The sequence below is a fragment of the Trichechus manatus genome, unplaced genomic scaffold (assembly GCF_000243295.1).
Source record: "Trichechus manatus latirostris isolate Lorelei unplaced genomic scaffold, TriManLat1.0 scaffold00048, whole genome shotgun sequence".
NCBI classification, from domain to species: domain Eukaryota; kingdom Metazoa; phylum Chordata; class Mammalia; order Sirenia; family Trichechidae; genus Trichechus; species Trichechus manatus.
In genome coordinates, this window is record NW_004443984.1 from 7,208,974 (window position 1) to 7,230,152 (window position 21,179).

General features: G+C 45.9%; 1 protein-coding gene across 1 annotated transcript in view; it reads right to left on the bottom strand.

Annotated features, from left to right (window-relative positions):
• Nucleotides 1-135: 135 nt before the first annotated feature.
• ZBTB40 (zinc finger and BTB domain containing 40) overlaps nt 136-21,179 on the bottom strand; it is an 89,862-nt gene continuing 68,818 nt past the window's right edge. The window contains exons 7-18 of the mRNA XM_004377147.2: nt 19,428-19,564; nt 18,798-18,999; nt 18,285-18,418; nt 16,471-16,639; nt 15,671-16,135; nt 14,492-14,698; nt 12,146-12,310; nt 9,308-9,522; nt 7,917-8,079; nt 7,159-7,245; nt 5,601-5,827; nt 136-3,793 (exon numbers count right to left, since the gene is read on the bottom strand). Coding sequence (XP_004377204.1) covers nt 3,599-3,793; nt 5,601-5,827; nt 7,159-7,245; nt 7,917-8,079; nt 9,308-9,522; nt 12,146-12,310; nt 14,492-14,698; nt 15,671-16,135; nt 16,471-16,639; nt 18,285-18,418; nt 18,798-18,999; nt 19,428-19,564 — 2,366 coding nt within the window. The 3' untranslated portion in view covers nt 136-3,598. The remainder of the gene's footprint in view (nt 3,794-5,600; nt 5,828-7,158; nt 7,246-7,916; nt 8,080-9,307; nt 9,523-12,145; nt 12,311-14,491; nt 14,699-15,670; nt 16,136-16,470; nt 16,640-18,284; nt 18,419-18,797; nt 19,000-19,427; nt 19,565-21,179) is intronic.

Here is a 21,179-nt window from a genome sequence, read left to right on the forward strand (position 1 = left end):
CAAGTCGTAGGTATACCCACTTTCTGGGTTCCGTCTGTGCTTCTGACCTTTTGGCCCAAGTCCTACCATCCTCCAAAGTTTTCCATGGCAACAAAACAATTACCAACTTCTTCCAACACGCCCTTCAAACCCCAGTTTTTTTTTTATTCCCATTTTCTATCTTCTTCCCATGTATCCTTGGGATGTACTGAGCCAAGCACACAAGGGCTGGGACTGCCGAATTCTTCCTTTGGGAGGGTTGATTAAAGTCACTGTTCAACTTTCCAGCCTCAATCCGATAGAAACACTGCCTTTCTCCCTAGAACCATCCGTCTACCGTGTGTAAGGCTAGCTGTTCCCTCCATTCCTTAGCCAGTCCATGGCTCTCAGAAAAATAGTTGCTAAAGACTAAATTCAAAGGCATACCCCTCCACTCCCATTAGCATGTCCTCAGCTTGTGGTGAAGACAACATCAACAGCCCCATCTTATCTTCCTCCTTGCTCCTGGGATTATACCTGATTTAGACCATGTGGAGAGGACACGCTTTGCCTCCCCATTTGCCATCTGTCTGCCCCGACCCCATTTCAGCCCTCAGCCCCTGACTACCAGAGCTCTTCTCTGAGATGCGGGTGCGTGGCACTTTCCCGGGTCAGGGGGAAGGTGGTACGGCAAGCCAGCAAGCTTCCTCAGAGAGACCTGATCATCTCAGGAACCCAGTGTTCACACTGCAGACTTGCTGGGCTCAAAATTTTCCAAACATAGAGCTTCTGAGACACAGGAGACAGGCTTTTTTAAATAAATGAATAAAGCCCTTTGTCTCGGCCTCCTTGAGGCCCCTCTGGTCTCAGGTCCTGCTCATGGACTGAGACAGTAGGAGTCTCATCTTCCTGTGCTAATCCTTGCTCTTGAACCATTTGTGTACGATCTCACTTACCTGTGATAGGTAAATCCTGTTCCATAATTGATCCCATCATTCCCCCTGGAGTTAGACTCCGGCTTGGAATCTGACTGCCTTTCCCTCCTCACCAGCTGGTTGATGAGCTATGGGAGCAGAGGTTTCGTGTTCCAGTGAATCAAATCTACAGGTTCCCCCAGAAGCCCACAGACTCCTCCATACCACAGCAAACATCCATGTTCAGCCCAGAGGCCACGAGGACAGTACCTTGTGGGAATGAGGCAAACAGAACACCACTGCCACAGTGAAAGCAAATGAGGTGGAATAACGTTAACAGTGCCCTTGGTGGCAGCAATTCAGAAAGTCTCATGAGCAGAAATGGGAGAAAAGAATAAAAGGGCCAAGTAGAGTTGGAAAAAGTCTTCCTATAACAAAATTCATTCTTGGGCTTCTCTGGGGAGCAAACATTGCAAAATCACAGTCAGCAAATGTAGCTGCTTCAAGAGGCTCATTCAGAGCACAGATTAAATTCAGGATGGACCCTACCTCACTGTTGCCGACAACCAGCAAACCAGCCCTGGGTTTGTGCTTCCTACTGGGACTGTCCCAGCAGCAAGCCCAGCTTTCCCATTCGCTCTCTGCACAGCAAACTGCCAAGCCTGCAAATTCTGAAGAAAACAAGTGTCCTTCCACAGTCTGGGTCTCTCTCAGAAACCTGAAAAGGGTTTCTCCTTGCTTGAGATCTGAAACTTTGGTTTAAAATGTACAGCTTTCTTCATTCAGAAGGCTTTTAAAAATCACTTTCCCTTACAGCCCCTCAGCAATTAATTTTTATTTATTTATTTTGGGTGGAAGACGTTTTAGTGACACTCACTGCAGTTCCCAGCTACTGTCCTATGGCTTATGCGTACCGGTGTTCTTATCTGCTGGGCTTGGCATGAAGGCGCTTTAAGCATGTGCTGCTTCACTGTCTTTTAGTAGGTTTTATTTGGTGCCAAAAGGAGATTCAGTCCCCTTTTGTCACTTGCCGATCAAGAGCTCTCCTGGTCTGACAGCTCACAAGACTGAAAAAACCTGAAGAAGACAGAGACAGCCTAGGCAGAACCGGTGAGGTCTTCATGTGGAGGCAAAGTCCTAAAGGTTTGAGCACCATCTTCTGGTCAGTTTTCAGCTTTTGAGGCTGATTCTCCCTAGAAAATTTCATTTGCTTTGGAATGGGAAGATCCCAGTGCTGACAGGCTTAAGCTATTTGCATATCAGAATGAGGTCACCACTGGAGGCAGGAGCAGCTGGCTGAGGCTCGCTGGCCTGAGGACCTCGCTGAGGTTGCTGGGTCCAGGGCTGCCTGCACAGAAGTGGTGGCCGCCGGCAAGCAGCCTGCTCAGTGTCAGGCTCCACTGCCTCCTCTGACAGCAGTGTGCAAGCTGACTGTGTGGCAGCAATCAAAGCTCCGACCAGAGCCCAAGCCAAGCCTCACCTGCTTGTACGTGGCCATTTGGGATGTCCTTGGGGAGAAAGGGTAGACTTTTCTCTGGCTAGTGTGTGGCTCAAGGGTTCGTGATTAAATTGGGCACTACCACCTGGTCAAGCCAACAATGTGACAGGGATTCCCGCTTGGTGTGTAAACATCGCACTAGCAAACTTCAACCTTTTGGCATCAAGGAAAGGAAGATAAATGCTAGTCATTCCCTCAAATAGCAGGAGCCTACATCCATCTAATTGCACTTCATAATGGATCCCATAAGCCATTAATTATCAGATTATATTTTAGGAATTAAAGATAAAAGGCTTTGTGAAGTTCAGACTCCCAAGGATCACTGACCGGCAGTCACAGTTGTGGCCTGCAAGAACCACAGCAGCAGGCCCCTCACAGGCCGGGAAGCCCATGGCAGAGCAGGAGCTTGGGGCCATCATGCCGCTACTCCATAGGCAGACAGAATCACCTGTCGGGGCACGAGGTCAGTAGCTACATTAAATGCTCCAAGGGAAGGGAGCAATTCTTCCCAGTCAGGCAGTTTTACCTGTGGGAACGAGCCTCACTGTGAAGAACATCCTGGAAAGGCAAAGACTGTACGTGCAGCTGGGTGGCCTCGTATTAAACACTTCCAGTAAAAACACTCCCAAGGCCTTGCTCTGGGAAGGGTCCACTGTACTGACGTGGTGGGATTAGGCATGGAAATGTGGGCTTCTTGTATTGTTAACATGTTGCTACCTGTCCCATCACCACTGCAGGGGTGCTGGGCACAGAGACTGGATGAAGTGGGAACCCATGCAGATGGAGGATTAGAGAAGTGAGGAAGGGCCAAGTGTGCTCAAGGCTGGGTTCTTGGAGGGTCTGCCGGTTCTTCTCTCGTTTTTAAACGGCCAGAAGGCACCAGCAGTGTTTGCAGCCCTGCGCTGCAGTTCACAGTCCCAGGCTTGACTGCCATCCTGCACTCCGAGGGCTGCCAGCACACTGTACTCTCTGGCTGCCTTGGTCACGAGCTCCTATCCCACCGCTCTTCCAGCCTACATTTTGATACATCATTTGGGGAAAGACAACGACACAGAGACCAAAGCAGCAGGCCTGTTGACACTTCTGTCTATTTTCCAAGTAAGGCCATTCTGGTCGGTGCTAGGCAAAGATGCTCACCACTGAGGACAGCCCGGGAAGGAGGGCAAAGAACAACCTGCAGAGTGCTCTCTGGTGCATTCCAGGACACCTCCAGTGGGTGGGCAGCCACTCACTTTGCCTCACCACAGATCAGGGTCACGGTACCATCCAGTAAATCCTCCACAGTCACCGCCACAAGCTCAGAGCTGGTCTGAGATGTCTGGGAATCTGGCAACGTCACAAACACCTGGGACCCAGCAAGCTGGGTCTCCTCTAAAGTTATCACTTGTTCTGCTGGGGCCGCCGGCTCTGGGGTTTGGATCACCTGAAAGGGAAAGATCATGAGGCTGCTGTGCGCAGTGTTCACAGTTAGCTTTCCAGAATTTACATGGTTTTCATCTTATGCTGTAATGATGATATTTATGTTTTCACCTGAGGAGAGCAATTACATGTGCCTAATGGGAAGAGGCAAGTCTAACACAACAGTGATGCAAAGGAGAAGGCAGGCAAACAATTTAAATAACTCTGCGCACTAAATTGCTATAATTTAGCTCAGTACGCCATCTTGGGGTGCCCAGGCTCTATGATTACACACCAGTGAACAATGGCTCAGGATTCTCACGTTGGGCCTTCCTGTCTTGAGGATTATACTGCAGTGGTAAGTGCCATGTGGAAGGAATGCTACTGAAGGCGGTTGGTCTCACGCTCTGGTACATGGAAACGTGAATGATTTTCCGGAAGACTAGGCTTGCCAAGGATAGAGTCTCTAGACTGCTAGTCAGACTAGGAGCCATCCTAGGAGACTGCCTGGCTATCAAGCTTAGGAGGAAGAAAGGGGTGGATGAGCTGTGACTTCCAGCAGCACATTCATTTGGCTCACAAGGCTGGCAGGGTAGGGACCCCTTCTTTCTACCACAGTCAAGATGTGTTCCTTCCAAATCTGCACAATCTGTTAAAGATGACCTTCCATCTAAGCGAGAACTATTCTGGGGTTAAGCACATCCAGCTCCTGCCTGAACCTCCAAGTCGATGCTTCTGAGCCATGGAGCCCAAGACAGCTTGATGCTCCTGCCCCCAGAGAACATGGCCACCCTGGCTCCTGAGAACTAGCCAGGAGTGAAGAGCAGGGCACTAGACTTCAGCGGGCAGAAATGGGGAAGCAGAGCTTAGCTCCTCTTTGCACTATGACTGCAAAGGGATCAAGTGTGATGTTCAATCAAAAATCATCTAGGACAAGTTTCCAAACATTTTTTTTGTTTTGTTTTAGCAATGAAATCCCCTTCCTCCCCCTCCTCCCCTAAACAACATCTCACCAAGAATCCTAATACATAAGGAAGACAAAAGCAGAGACGCTGTGGTTGATAGGGCAGCAGGAGGATCACCTGGAGTCCTGCCAGCTGACTTCCCCTCCTCCCCACAGATGCCTGAAGAGTGCAGCTTATAAAGAACTGACCCATGGAACTGGACAGTGGGACAGTCCGACTGACTGAAACCTCCCCTCCAGCCCACCACAAATTACTGACCACTGCAGAACTGAGTTTCTTTTCCTTTTCTGCCCGCCCTTTCTGGAGAAGATGGAAGGGCGTGACAACAGGGAAATAAAGAGGGCCTGGGTCAAGCTTTGCCTTCAAACAGCAAGAAGAGGTGAGTTTTTCACCCAGCTAAAGGTGACAGGTCCAGACATGTCCCAGGCTGCACTATGTCCAGCCCAGAGGATCTACTAAAGTGCTTCAACTGAAGGTGGTCCCCTTGCCAACTAAGAGCTCATCCACCCTTCTCCAAGGTCTCCTGCAACTCTTACCACATACCACAGTGTTTCTCAGAAGGTGGGAAATGGTGTGAAATGGGAGAGAAAAAAACAGAGTTCTTCTACTTTTGGAAGTTCTTGCTTCAGGCTCCTTCTACCTAGGGGCCATTTTACATGTGGCCACCAAGAGACTAGAATTTTCTGTTCTGTTTTGGTAAAAGGTCCAGAGAGACTCTTCTATGAGACCCTCTTGGTTATGAATGCATTACTCAAAGGACCCTTTAAGAGCCCCAAAGAGAAAGCCTGGGGGTTGTAACAGAGCGAGCTCTACAGAAGCCTTAGGAACCCAGCATCAGCACTCTGTGCTGGATGGCCCCAGAATCACCTGCACCACCTGTGAGGCTGTTGCTTGGGTTTCGGTGCCCACCACCTTTGGGTGTTCAGATTCCAAGTGACTGTCAAGCTGGGTCTGGGAGGTGAAGAGCTCCCCACAGAGCTCACAGGGGAAGGTGCTCTCCGACTGCTTGAAGTGCTCCGTGGTGACATGGTGCTGCAGTGCCCCAGGGAAGCGGAAGGTGGCTGCGCAGTACAAGCACCTGAATGGCTGCGACCCTGGAGGGGAGAGACAGAAGGGAATGTGGGTGGAATGAAGGGAATGTGGGTGGAACGACTCGGGGAAGCAAGAGCAGGGGGAGGTGAGAGGAATGAGGGAGAATGGAGGTGCAGAGGCAGATCCAGGTTTTGTGGGGCCTGAGGGTCATATGTGTGGGGCCCTCTTGAGAAAAATAATACAAAACTACAAATACAGAATTAGGCACAAAGCCTTGGAAGGACCCCATGCAAGTGAGGGGCCCCAAGCTAACACTTCATTAGCATTAGATTCAGGCTAAATCTGCCCCTGCTGAGGCCCTTCATTCAACTGTAGATGACAGTGTTGACAATACTATGTTTCATCAATTCTAAGAAGTGCATTTTAACATCTCTGAAATGGGATCAATGGCATTTTGTGACTGCTGTGGGCTAGGTGGCAGCCGGGTATAATTGTCAATGACTGCACATGCATGAACATCAAAAGTGGCAGCATCAAGACTTGGAGCATGAGTGTCCATGGCTTGGAAGAAAATCCCTGAGACAGGAGTGGTCCACATTTTTAACTAATGGGAATGAAATGGTTTGGGGGAGAGATGAATCAGGCATGTTTAGCCACATTCCCAAAGCAAGAATCAAAAGTAGATAGTTTTACGTAATGTGCAAGAGACCAAAACCAACAGTCTTTAGTTCTTTGATGCAAACTTTTACTGTGTAATCCATCACCAGTGCTCTTGATGGCATAGAACATGACACTGTGGAAAAACATGCACGTCCGCAGTCTGAATGCAAAGTTACTCTGAGAAGCTGGATTCTTAACTTATTTTGTCTTTTTTATGTATGCACACAAGAGTGAGTGATATAATAAAAATCTACGTCAATTGAGTCTAAAATAACTCTCAGAATAAACTACAAATTCTGATAGGAAACCTTAGTTTAATTGGCAGCATCTTAATGGTTCATTAAAAATGGTACATCTTATAACTGGCATTTTCACATCTTTCTCCTGCAGAGTGGCTGGTGGGTTTGAACCACTGACCTTTCAGTTAGCAACTGAGCGCTTAACCACTGTGCTACCAGGGCTCCTTAAATACAGCAATAATAATGATAATCACAGCTAATGCTTAAGAATGCTTAACAGTGCCAGGTCCTAAGTTAAGTGTTTTATGTGCACTAACATATTTAGTTCTCACAGTTACCCTATGAGGTAGTACTGTGATGGTTCCCATTTTATGGACGAGGAAACTGAGGGACAAGTTAATTAAGTTACTTAGCCAGGGTTGCATAACCATGAATGGTGGTGATGAGATTCTCATCCAGGCAGCTTGGGAGCATCTTGGAAGAGGGCCACTGACCTGAATGCTGGCACTTGACATGCACCTGCAGCAAAGCCGGCGTGGGGAAGAGCTCCTTACATTTGTCACATTCATGGAACTTTACATCTGTGAAGCACACAAGGAGAGAGCTGTGGGAAAGCTGGAGAGTATCCGGGCTGGGAGGCACGGATGGTGGCTAACACTTGGCAAGCACCCACCATGTGCCAAGACCCTCATGCCCATGATCTATTAGCGTAATCCAGTGGTAAAGAGCACCAGATCTAGGTCCAGACTGCCTGGATTCAAATAGGGCTGTTGTGAGGAGCATGGTGCCTTGCAATTAGGAAATGCTTTGTAACCGCTAGCTGTTATGATTACCCCCAAATTCATCTGCAAAGTATGTTATTAGTAACTCCCATTCCACTCAGTAAAGATAAGTCACCTGCCAGGGTCATGCAACTGGTAGGGTGCTGGATTCAGGGTTTCCACCCAGGCCTGTCTGCCACCAAAGCTGACACCCTTCCCACTGCACAGTGACTGAGCCTTACTCGGTGGCTGGCAGGAGCTTACACTGCTTGAGGTTTCCAGGTTTGAGAACCACTTCCCTCCAGCTACTGTTATTGCTGGACTGGGGCTGTATCCCTCAGGTGTGCTGGGCAGAAAAAAGGTAATTACCAAAGCACACCACATAGTCACACTGCAGGTTGGGATTTTTGGACAGAACCCGGGGAAGCCATATAATTAAGCCATTCCCACGTGTCAGTGCACACTCCCCATCTATGGTTCCCAAACCCCACCTGCATGCTCTGCTTTGATGTGCTTCTTGTGTTCCATGGTGTTGGGAAAGGTTTTGTCACAGGAGCTGCACTGGAGTGAGGAGAACTTGGAAGATCGATGGTTCTGTGCAGCAAATACGTCAGGGTGGTGGGTCCGATTGTGGTACCACAAACCAGACAATTGCTGCAAGGAATTTGGCAAGTGTTAGAGCCTTAGAATGTTCCAGCAAGCTGTAGAGCTCAGGAGTCCCCCATGAGAAAGAGAAAAACGCTCTCAGATAAGCTGATGGGTCTAGAATCACACTCTCTTACCTATCAAACTGAGTGCTGGTGTTAGAGGAGAGGCTGGTGTTTATGGGAACAAGACAACCATGTATTAAGAGGCTGCTATAGGGCAGGGCTCAGCTGAGTCTGTCATAAGTTCACTCCTCACAGCAACTGTATGACAGAGGTGCTATGATCTTTCCAATGAGGCAGAAGCTGAGGCACAGAGGGGTTAAATGACTTGCCCAAGGCCACACAATTAGTAAATGGTAGGGTCAGGATTCAAACCCTGGCCTTCTGACTTAAGAATCTGTTCTTTGCCACTGAGCTGTATCTCACTGCTTCTTAGAAGCCCAGGGGTAGAGCAGAGCAAACTGCTGGAGAAGGGGCTGTGTGCTGTAAGCAAGTGTCCCCCTCCCTCTCAGGTTCAGAGAAGCATCAGAATATTCTCCTTACGGTTCCACAGTTTCCGAGAGGCCAGGCCCAGGTCTTACTCCACTCTTTGACCCTGCTGTTCACAGCACAAGGCCTCGCACAGAGTTAGCTCTCAATTTTTGTTGAACTGAAATTAGTCTCTGTGCTTCTTTCTATATACCTACATCTTATAGACACCAACAAAGACCATTCTTTTCTTGGTGGTTTTAGTGTCTGACAGATGCAGTTTCTTTTTAGTTCTATATGGAATTTCCCTTTACTTACATGCCAAATTCTACAGTAAAAAAGCACAGCCATTCCCTGGGAATTAAAAAAAAAAAAAGCAATAATTGTGCTAAACAAGATAATTCCATGTTGTGTTACAATCCCCTTCGTCATTCTCACATGCCTTGACACATGGGGTCAATAGGTCCTACAGAATGTGAGGCTCCAAGGGGAGAAGTAGCATTCAGTTCATGACAAGGCTGACATCTGGGGAGTAGGGGGTATAAGAACTCTCTGCTCCAATTAAAGCTCCCCCACTGCATCCCTTTGACCAGATTTCCTTAGAGAACTGGAATAATTTCAAACTGCATTCTTCATGATAGCAAGCCAAACTTGCACATCCTGGGGATAAGATCTGATCCACAAGTCACAAACATGGGAACAAAGATGAGCAAATGGAGAGTAGACTGGGGACTGCAGGGAGACCTCCCACCAGAACCTGAGGTCACCTGGTAGGCCTTGTTGCAGATCCCACAGCTAAAGGGCTTCCCGCCAACATGGGTCACCATGTGCCGCTCCAGCATGGAAGGGGCGCTAAAGATCTTTCCACATGTGGGGCAGGGGTGGTACTCCTTGGAGTGCACCTCGTGGATGTGCTTCCGGTGGTCCTGCAGAGTGGGGAAACTCATCCTGCATTTCTTGCAATCATAGGGATCTTCTATGTCTGGTTCCATGAGGGACATCCATGAGAGAAAGGGGGAGAAGAAAAAACACCGCAGACTGCAATCAGTGAGATAGATGCTGGTCACTGCGTACAGCTACAGACAGAAGGCACTGTTCAGATGCTGTGCAGGGCCTCACGCTCCAAGGACCAGCAGTCAGCACAGGGCTAACCTGGCCACCCCTGCCTTCTTCCTGGAAGAGCGAAAGCCTCCAAGGCTTCTGGACCAACAACCTCTGCAGCATCAAATAGTTCACGTCAACTCCTCATTTTACATCTTACAAGTGAAATTCTATTTTACTACTCTCCAGAGAATTTCACCGTTGCTCTGCCCCTGCTAGCAGTGGGCAGTTTTGGGTTTTATAATTCGCTATAGAGATTTCCACCAGTTCCCAGAGCATCACTATTTCCTTTGTTGTCAGCAGTACAACTCCCCACTTCAGATCAACAACAAAAACACTTTCATAGATAATGCCTGAGGGCTATATGACGGACATTGCTCTAAGTGCTTTATGTATATTAACTCATTTAATCCTTCCAATAACCCTATGATTAGTTCTATTATCTCCTCTATTTTAGAGATTAGGAAAATCAAGATTTAGACAGTTTAAGTTAGTGCCTTGCCCAAAGTCACAACTAGAAAATGGCTGAACTGGCCAGCCATCCCAGCTCTACCTCCAAAGGCCAGTCTCTGAGCTGCATGTCTAACAGGACAATGCCAACTCTTCGGTGGGATTTCAAAAATAAGAAGTGGCACTAATGACGAATATATTTGCCATCCTTGTGGTAGGAAGTCATTCTTTTACTTAAAGCAACAGAAGACCAAATGTTTTAATAATAAAATCCTTTGCCCACGAGAAAGGCCCAGCCCACAAGCCAATCTTATTTATGCATTGATTCAGAGTATCTCAGGAATTTTGCCATGCAGCAGCATTCGACATTATTAACTCATTTCCCTGTGGACATCAGCTCTTGAAATCTCATTTCAGTGTTGTCTTTTATGATACTTTGAAGCCATTTTCCATAAGCAATTACGTATTCCTATGAAATAGGCGAGGAGGAATGCTAAAGGAGAGGGAGGGGCCTGGATGCTGGGCCTGCCGCAGATGACACACTCGAGGGGCATGGCAAAGTATTTTGGGTCCTTCTTCATTCCGAAAATTAACGATGTCTTCCCCTCTTCTAACTCCCAAGTAATGCTACTTGGAAGAGAAGACTAAAGCAGATGCCATCTGAGAGAGGTCGACAGGACATCAAAATTGCAGCACTGGATCCAATCCAAAATTCACTAAACTGGAAGTCTATTGCAACGGATTTTTAGTACAGCCTTGTAAACTCCTTGGGAGGCAGAGACCACACTTTATATTCCTTCTGCCTCCTCCAATGTCCAGCTACATGCTGGGCACACAGGAACTCTAGTGAAGTCCCTGCTGGCTGACTGACAACAGACTTGAATGTGTTTACATAAGGCACATGTTTGTGACACATGGTATTTGCCAACAGCTACAAAGGGAAGGGGGTGCAGGCACATGGCATGCAAAGAGACAAGCTTGATGGTGACAAATGGCACCTGAGAGGGCTGCTCTTGTCACCAATACTAATAATAGCTGGCATTTCCTGAGCATTTTCTATGTGTCAGGCAGGGAGCTTCAGGCTTTATTTATATGTGATATCTCACCACAATCCAAGGTGGTAGGTATTATTATCTTCTCCAGTTTACGAGGGGCCTAAGAGGCTTACAAAGTTAACGACATTTGTTTAAGTTCTTATGGAAAGTACATGGCAGGGCCAAGATTCAAATCCAGGCCTGTGTGATCTCAGAGACCAAGCTCTTAACCACCCTGCTGTGCTGTGTTGATTACACTCCTGCCGCAACATACGAGAGGCTGAAGAAAATGTGACATGGCAAGCCGAATGCCACAGTGGCGGTTTTCTGATGATGTAATGAAGAATCACAGAATTTCCTTTTCTTTCCTGTGTGCGTGCATGTGTGCGTGTGCGCGCGCGTGTGTGTGTGTGCGTGCATGTGTTGAATAAAAGTGTGTTTTTGTCCCTATCAATTCTAGGAGAAGGGAAGAAAGATGGGGGCAGACCCTACTAACTGAGTGAAATAAAATGGCATTTGGAAGAAAATATTAGGGGAGAAGACAGGGCAAGTGACCAGGTACCACTTCAGATGGTATATATTAACTTAGAAAGTGTCTGAGGTGCTTCTATGGGGAAAGGCACATATGATTATAAGATGGGGGTGGGGGAGGAGGGTGAGCAGAAGCTCAGTGGACTAAAGGAAATGTCCCAGTGCTCTGTGAGTTTATCTGTCACAGAGACTCTCTCTCCTTCAAACATAATTTGCCTCTGTCAGCCGAACAGTGCCAGGTGGCTAAGGAGGAAGGCAAGGAAAACAGCCTGGACAGAGAGAAACAAGTATCATACAATGCTACGTTAAAATGGTATTCTCCTTGAAATAGGACTGAAGGATTCTGGGTTTCAAAGGAGAAGAGAGGAGGGGAAGGCACTGAATGGAGACCAGCTCTGGGGGAGTGACAACCTGTGTAATGACCGCTACACGCTTTCTCACAGCCAGGCCTGGTGCTGAGTACCTGACAAGCACAATCTCAGTACATACTGTGAAAGGTGTGCAGGTGGATGGAGAGGCCATTGGCTTGTCGGAAGCCCTTGCCACAGTCCCTGCAGACATACGGCTTATCCCCGGTGTGGGTCCTCACATGGCGGGACAGCTCGATGGACTGGGCAAACACAGCATCGCAGTACTGGCAAGCGTACATTTTCCCTAGAAATACACATGAGTTTATTAGAGCCAGCGCTAAACATTTACAGTACTCCTAAAAACAAAGTCACATTCTAGGGCAAGTATCAGATAAATATAATCTGGGAGATGACATTAAAACAGTAGGCAATTTGTAAGGCATCTGGTCAGATGGCACCTCACAGTTACAACTGATCACACAGAAAGGGTGTGAGTGTGGTCTTCCTACCCTCAGGAATAAGGATGGAGGTCTCGTTACACAAGATAACCCATCTGTTAATCAGGCAACAAGTATGGGACGAGCTCATTCTACTCCCAGGCAACAGATATATCTTTGTACCTAGAAATATGTGCATTTAGATCCCCTTGCAACGTACACAGTACAGATATGGTAACCACACACAAAGGTGAGAGACATGGCTTCAGAGAATAAAAGCATTCTTCCAGTGACTTGCTATAAAGTTATTACATATCACCTGGTTTCTTTATTTCCTCATGCACATAATGAGAATATAATGACCAGACTGCCAAAGAAACACAGGTAAACAACAAGTCTACAGAACATTTTGTAAAAACTGCTCGAGCAGTTGTACCTCCAAGCCTCATTATGGCATCAATAGAAGTGGGGAAATCCATGAGGAGGTGAGGCTCCAGACCCTGACTCCTAGGCCTGCTTCAACCAGAGCAATCATGTTCATGTTTCACATAACAAGATTTTGTTAGGAAAAAAGGGATTCCTGAATTAAGAGTTGAAACTGTTGAGAAGTCTAGGGCTCAGTCCTCGGCCTTCTTCTTTCTAGATGATCTCATCTCAGAGCCTCATATACCATCTGTACACTGATAGCTCCTACATTTTTGTCTAGCCCCTACCTTTCCACAGAACTCTCTAGACTTACATAGCAATGTTTCTATTACTCTATCTCTCCACTTGGAGGTCTACAAGGTATCACAAATTTATCATATCCAAAAGAGAGCCCCTGATTCTCCCCCTCCCCCATGCCCTCTATCACACACACACACTCACACACACACACACACACACACACACACACACACACACAGTCTCTCTCTCTCTCTCCAATTCCCCCATCAGTAAATGGCAGCATCATCCACTCAGTTGTTCAGGCCAAAAACTCCAAAGCCATCCTTAATTCCTCTCTTTCCCTCACATCCCACATCCAATCCATCATTAGTCCTACTGGCTCTACTTTCAAAAATATATCCCCAATATCGGCACATATTGCCTGGCTATTGGTGTCTGGAGATTAAAGGTGACTTCTTAAAAATCCCCAAACTTGACTGTTTTTTACAACCCCCACTATAATGGTTAAGATTGTGTGTCAACTTGACTGGGCTATGATTCTTAGTGTATATATGTGATCACTCCCATGATGGAATTTGCTGTGAGTAGCCAATCAGTTGAAAGGGAGTTTCCTTGGGGGTGTGGCCTGCATCCAAATATAAGCAGATGTTCTGGCTTTTTGCTCGCTCTGGATCCTGCGGCTGCCTCCTGTTCTTCTGACCTCCAGTTCTTGGGACTTCAACTATCAGCTTATCTGCCAATCTTGGATTTGTCAACCTTCACAGCCTGTGAGCAGGAGCCCTGCTCTCCGACCTGCCAATCTTGGGATTCATCGCTATTTACAGCCTGTGAGCAAGAGCCCTGCTCTCCGACCTGCTGATCTTGGGTTCGCCAGCCCCTGCGGCTATGTGAATCGAGAGAAGCCTCTATCCTGATCCACAGACTTAGGACGTTCCAGTCTCTACAATCGTGTGAGCCCTTTCCTTGAAATAAATCTCTTTATATATATATATTTATATGCTTTAATGGTTTTGCTTCTCTAGAGAACCCAGCCTAAGACAACCACTAATACAACTCTAGTCAAAAACTCCATCGTCTCCAGACTGGACTACTGCAATAATCTCCTAACTGCTCTTCCCATTTATATGATACTCTGCCCTATTACAGTTTATTGTCCACAGAGTGGCCAGAATTATGTAAATCAGATCTTCTGTTGGTCTTTCTTCCATGGAGCCAGTGAGTGGATTCAAAGGGCCAACCTTTCGGTTCACATCTGAGCGCTTAAATGTTGCACCACCAGGGCTCCTTGAGATATACATATCACACCCAATTCCAAATGGGTTTTTAGGCAACTTACACAGTTGAAGTTTGCAGTAGAACAAAAGAAGTTCTCCAAGCCTTACCTTCTGAGTGCTTCTTCTTGGTGTGGTAGGCCAGGGCGGAGGCCTGGGTGAAGGTCATGAGGCAGTGCTTGCACATGAAGGGGCGGTCCCCAGTGTGAAGGCGAAGGTGGTTCTTCAAGGTAGAATTGGCTGCAAACTTTGCCCCACACTCTTCACAGGAGAAAGGCTTCTCATCAAAGTGTTCTGTCAGTTTGTGGTACTGCATGCCTACAGAAGCCATGCCAGGGACCAGAAGAGATACTAGTAATTAATGTTATGAACCAGCAGAAGCTACATAATTGCACTGTTTCAGGTGAGGGTTCCAGAGGAAGACAGCATCCAGCAAAGGACCCAGGTCAGGCCAGCTCTGACCCCATGTAGCCATGCTGCCCAACTGCCCAGCAATGAGCATCCCAAAGTCACCTCAGTCCCGCTTCTGGTTGGACTAGGCATGAAGTGATTCTGGGTTTAACTTCCCTGTCCCCTCTCTCTCTTAAATAAGACCCAGCCACCCAGAAATAGGGAAACAAAACTTACTTTTATGTTTCATTAGGCTTATCCAACATCTGGGACTAGGGGAAAATAATACCTGACTTTATATCTCAGGGTTTCCAAAAAACCAAAAAAACCAAACTCGTTGCCATCAAGTCGATTCCGCCTCACAGGGACCCTACAGGACAGAGCAGAACTGCCCCCCCAGGGTTTCCAAGGAGCACCTGGTGGATTCAAACTGCCGACCTTTTGGTTAGCAGCCATAGCACTTTAACCACTACGCTACCAGGGTTTCCAGTGACTCTTACTTATTATCAAGAAACAAATGGTACATAAAAACCCAAGAGTCAGGCATTAAACTGTTGGTTATTATTATTACAAATAACAGCAGCTACAATTACTGAGTCCTAACTCTATGCCAGGCATTGTACTAGGGGTTCAACTATATTATTTTAAATCTTATAACAATCCAATAAAGTAGGTGGTACCATGGTGCCTATTTAATAGATGAGGAAATTAAATCCCAGAGAGCTGATTCCAAACCCCATATTCTTCCCCCAAGTATTTCCCTGCCTCGGTAGGAACCTATTCTATCTTCTAAGCCCACCCACATCCCTAATTATTACACACAAGCACAGGCAAGGCCTGGAATCCAAACTACAACATCCAGAATCATCATCCACTGTTACTTTGCCTTCTTGAACGTACCTGAGGCATGAGCAAATTCTCTGCCACAGAGATCACACGTCACTGGAAGCCTCTTCTTCTTTTTCTTGGGGACATCAGGCTCTCCACCTGCACCGTGGGCCTCCAGCTGATGTTTCTCCAGCTCTTTCCTAGATTCCTTGGTCTCGCTGCAGTCCTTACACTGCACCTGCTTGCTCTTGGCCACACGGCAGCGCTTCATGTGCACCTTTAGGCGGCAGTAGAAATGGAAGCTTTTGTCACAGGCCTTACAGACGAAGTTCTTCTTGGCAGAGTCTGGGGAGGCAGAAGCATCCTTCTCTTGTTCCGGCAGAGAACTTGTCTCTCCCTCATCGTTCAGTTTTCCAGCCTGGCAATCTTCTTCAGCTGGCTCAGCTGCCTTTTCATCTGCTTTATCGTTGGCTTCAAGGTGAAATTTATTACTCACCTTCCACATTTCCTTCTGCCCACCTTCCTTAGTAAGGAAACCTGCACAGGAGAGAAAGCTCATGGCTCTGGAAATTCTCTGCATTTCTACTTGACTTTAGAACTTTTCTAAGGCACACAACTTCTTATGGGAGACTGGAGACTACTTGGGATCCTAAAAATACTCCAATGCAATATCATTAGCATCTTTACCTTCTCATAAACACAAACAGCGCCATTTTACATCTATGCTCACGACTTCTCTAGGTATTGAGAGCATATAAAATGAGCAAACAATTTAAAGTAGCAATGAACTCTTATATGAACTGCTGCTTTCTTTCTCCAATAAGGAAACAACCTGCGTGCCTGACAGGGACCCCACCCAACTTGTTTCTTACCAACGTATGCTAACTCCTGCATTACAGGCTGCAGGCCTGGAAACAATTTGTAGATGCTGCACAGGAGGTGACAGATTTCAACAGCTGAGACCGATTTTTCCATGGCTCTGCTCAGCACTGCTCTCAGGGAAGCTTCAGGGCTGGCTGTCTCTGAGGAAACACTCAGAATCTAAATGAATACCAGGAGACAAAGGTTTGGGGTTAATATCAGCAGAGTTTCTCCATGGTTTTCAACCGGAAAAAACAAAAAAACAAAAAAACAAAATCAATTTCAGGAAGGCATTGCTCATCTGTAAGTAATTTACACTTCTCCTCATGATAAATGTAGCAGAGACCTGTTTTCCAAAGAAAGGAGAAATTAACAAAATAAAAAGGAACATACATCAAGGCGAACATCAAATACAAACACGGGGCAAGCAAGGAAGCAATGATCATGTTCTATGGAAATATCTTCTCAGAAACCAGGAGTCTCACAAAGAACTTTTCTAGATCTTAATGGTACAAACTTGGAAAGCTTTAAGATTTGGTTGTTGGTGTTTCTGTCTTGAAGATCCAGATAATATTTCATAATATATAATTGTCTCAATGTCTGGAAGTAATTCTGCATGATCAGTGGCTTCATATTTTTAGATACTTAGATGTACCCTTTTAAACATCATTTTCTTTTGTAAAGAAACTCAGCTTTTTAAAGAAGGCTCAAATAGGGTCTTTAAAGAGGCCAAGAATATTATTTCAAAGCTGTCCTCTTTCAGAATGTTAGAGCTATCAGCAGAAAGAGTCAGTACACTGAGAAAATAAAGCTAAACCATTCACAGATGGCCAAATGTAATTTTCATTTTGGAAGACATTTTATTTCTGCTCTTTTCAAGTCTATCTAAATAAACCTGATGTCCCAGGAGGCAGGCATGAGACTAATTAGCCAGGCGAGAAGTGATCAACTGCAGAAACCCCATCTCTGAAGTATGTGGTGTGCTGGAGAGAGTCTAGCAGACGAATCTCTCCTCTGAAGCCCCACAGAAACGTGCGCCATCTTCTTCCCATCTGAGAGCCATACCAAGGTGGGCCAGCATCTCTGTGGACAGAGTTAGCAACCAGCCCTCCTGCACATCTTCCATGCCTACCTGGATCAAAAGGCACTACCGGTTAATATGTGGCTTAATTTTATGTGCCTTTGTAATTCTCTCCAACTCAAGATGCACATGATCCTGGGCTGGACATCCGTGAATCCCCTCCCCTACTGCCGCCCCCTCCATCCCCACCTGGTTTTTCTGGGATGCTGGCCACATTGTGAGAAACCTCACAGAAAATGAGTTGGCAGTACTTGCTACCCCATATGGGCAAACACTTTGTTCTATCTATGTTTATCTTGGCTCTTTCTAGGAGCCAGAAGACAGCATGTAACAACACCAATTTTACTTTCCTTCATCTGAAAGAAGTTGCTTCTTAGAACATGTTAGAAAGCAGTATCATGGTTCCCCTGGGGATTTACCCAGCTTTAGACAAACAGAATAACTCTAGGGTTGAGTCACATGAACCTGGGTTCAAATCCATCTCTTACCAGTGGAGAATCCTAGACATGTTACTTAATCCCCTGGAGTCTGAGTTTCCTTATCTGTAAGACACAGATGGTATCACCTACCACTTAGAGTTATGAAGATTAAAAGAATAAAAGTGTTATAGAGTGCTTGGCTTAGCACAGGACTAGGCACGTGGCAGGTAGTCTCCGGATGCTGGTTCCTCCCTTAGGAATGAAGACAGTCCCAGGCATCACATGAAACTCGTTAAAACACAACTTGATTTTATGCCCACCACACCTCTTTCACAGTCTCTGCCAGGTGCTCTTCCTCTGAGGTAAAGTACTTCAGGTCAATCTTTTGTTGGATGGCCTCTATGACTAATCTCCTATGCCTCAGGATTGTTTCTAAGGCAGCACTTTCTGGTGTGGTCACTGAAAAAAAGGGGGGACAGAAGACTCATTAGTAAAACCATGAGTACCATTTTTTTCCCTTCTTTTTCTCAACTCAACTCTTCATAATGAGAACACACTTATCTCCTACCTGGAGTTGGGAGTGCAGAAAATGTCAAACTGCACTATAATCAGAGTATAATAATTTAAGCTTAGAATAAGTACTGTACATGTGGGTTTTTTTGTTTTGTTTTTTTTTTTAAAGGTTTACCAACTCCTGTGTCTTTGAATGAAATTGCCAGTCCTTACTTTGCTCCTCTGATGGCAAGATGTGGATGACCACCATAAGACAGCTCTACTTTCTTGGAAGACTGACAATTTCTAGTGGGGGCTAAACCATGGCAGAGGTCAGGTAACTCACCTGCCTGGAAGAAAGCATCAGCACCAGGCTCCCTCTGGATTTCCTCCATGAGCAAGTTCAGTGGGCAGGTCTTTGTCTCCTGAGCCACCAGCAGCAGTTGCCAAACAGCTGTTGCAGAGAGAGTCTGCTTTTCCAGAACTGCTGAGATCAGAGAACTGAAACCTCCTGAGCCAGAGTCATGTTTCACAAGCTTCTCCATGACCTTCAAGATGCAGCACAAACATACACGTAAGGGACTTTCTAGCCACTCGCCCCGCTGCAGAACTACAAGTCTGGGTAATTGGGTTATAGTGAACATATTTCTGGGAAGGAATTTTTCAACATCCTTCACCTTCTCTCAAGACCTCTCTCAACTTGAGAGGTTTCTTATACATGACAAAGACAATGTTCCTCAGTCCTCTTTTTGAGCTCCTTTCTTTGTTACTACAGAAACAACTATCTTACCTGTTACTCTGCCTTAAAAATCGAGTCACCTTCCATTTCTCCTCTACTGGCCCTAGAAACGCTAACAGCATTTCTCAACATGGTTGTGTATGTATATTTATATAAAATATATATACAGGAATGCATTATATATATTTACATTTTCCCCTTCTCTCTCATTTTGCCTTCCCTCCCTTTCTCTCTTACCTCTCTTTCTCCCGGGGCTAAACTCTTCGCATGTGAGATCACTTTTAGCAACATCTGGTTGTCTGTGAAAATCTCAGAGAGGTTTTCGTGATACCGTCTCAATAGCTCAGTCCCATAATCATCAGTGCTTGGTTGGACTGTAAGGATATTAGCAAAACAGTAACGTTTGATGCAACGAAATCCCCTTAAGGGCTTCTCTTACAGAAGACTATGGGGTGTTACAAACGAGGGAAGAAGAGATATCAATGCGAGACTCTGTCCCCTCTGGAGAGTGAAGTTCACCTCCCAGCTTGGGGCCTCGTACACATGTGTTTCCATCTTGCCTGATCTCCTTTGGTCTGCACTTAATCACTCAGTGCTTCAGGGCCACAGACCACTAACACTTTCAAAGTAAGTGCCCGGTGGTAGAAGCTAGCGACTGCTCAACAGGGGGGTAATGAGAAGGCTGCACTGGTAAGATATTCAGATATACAAATTCAAGGGTAGTATTCATCAAGCCTGAGGTAAAGGATCCATGTGGAGATCCCAAATACAAGCAGGCATGAGTCAAGACTGTGGCAGTGAAGCTGACCCATGGTTCCTCTGTTTACATGGCCTCTGAGCCGATCTGCTAACTATTCTCTTTTAAGGGGTCATATTTATTTGAAAGGAAAGAAAAAATCAAAACTATCAGGCAGATATTTAAAAGTCTATTCTCCTCTTTGGTCCAGAAACTCTATTTCTGGGAATCTAACCTTAAGGAATTATTTGAAGGCAAAAGTCTATGTACGAAGATATGTGCCACTGCATACTTTGGGATGATAATGAAGATGATCACAAGTAGTATGTACTGAGTACCCACCATGTGTCAGAAACTGTGCTAAATGTTTTACAACTATTATCTTACAGCAGCCACACAAAAACAAGTGTGACAGGTACTATTATTACCCCATTTCACAGAAGAAAAAATGGGGGTCAGAAAGTTCAGTCACTTACTTGGGGTTACAGAGCTAAATCATGGTGTCAGGACTGCTGTAAGGTTAGGTGCTGTCGAATTGGTTCCAATTCATAGCAACTCCAAGTACAAAAGAATGAAGCAATTCCCGGTCCTGCACCATCCTCACAATCGTTATGCTTGAGCCCATTGTTGCAGCCACTGTGTCAATCCATCTCATTCAGGGGCTTCCTCTTTTTTGCTGACCCTCTACTTTACCAAGCGTGATGTAATTCTCCAGGGACTGGCCCTCCTGATAACATGTCCAAAGTATATGAGACGAAATCTTGCCATCCTCCCTTCTAAGGAGCATTCTGGCTGTACTTCCAAGACAGATCGGTTCATCCTTCTGGCAGTCCATGGTATATTCAACATTCTTCACTAACATCATAATTCAAAGGCGTCAATTCTTCTTCGGTCTTCCTTACTCACTGCCTAGCTTTCACACGCATATGAGGAGATCGAAAATAATCATGGCTTGGGTTAGGCACACCTTAGTCCTCAAAGTGACATCTTTGCTTTTTTTTTTTCTTTCTTTTTTTAAATTGTACTTCAGGTGAAGGCTTACAGAACAAATAGTTTCCCACGAAACAGTAGTACACATATTGTTTTATGACATTGGTTAACAACCCCACAACATGTCAACCCTCTCCCTTCTCAACCTTCTTTTTTTTTTGGTGAAAATATACATAGCCAAAGATACAGTATTTCAAAAATTTCTACATGCACAGTTCAGTGACATCGACTACGCTCTTCCAATTGTGCTGCTATTCTCACTT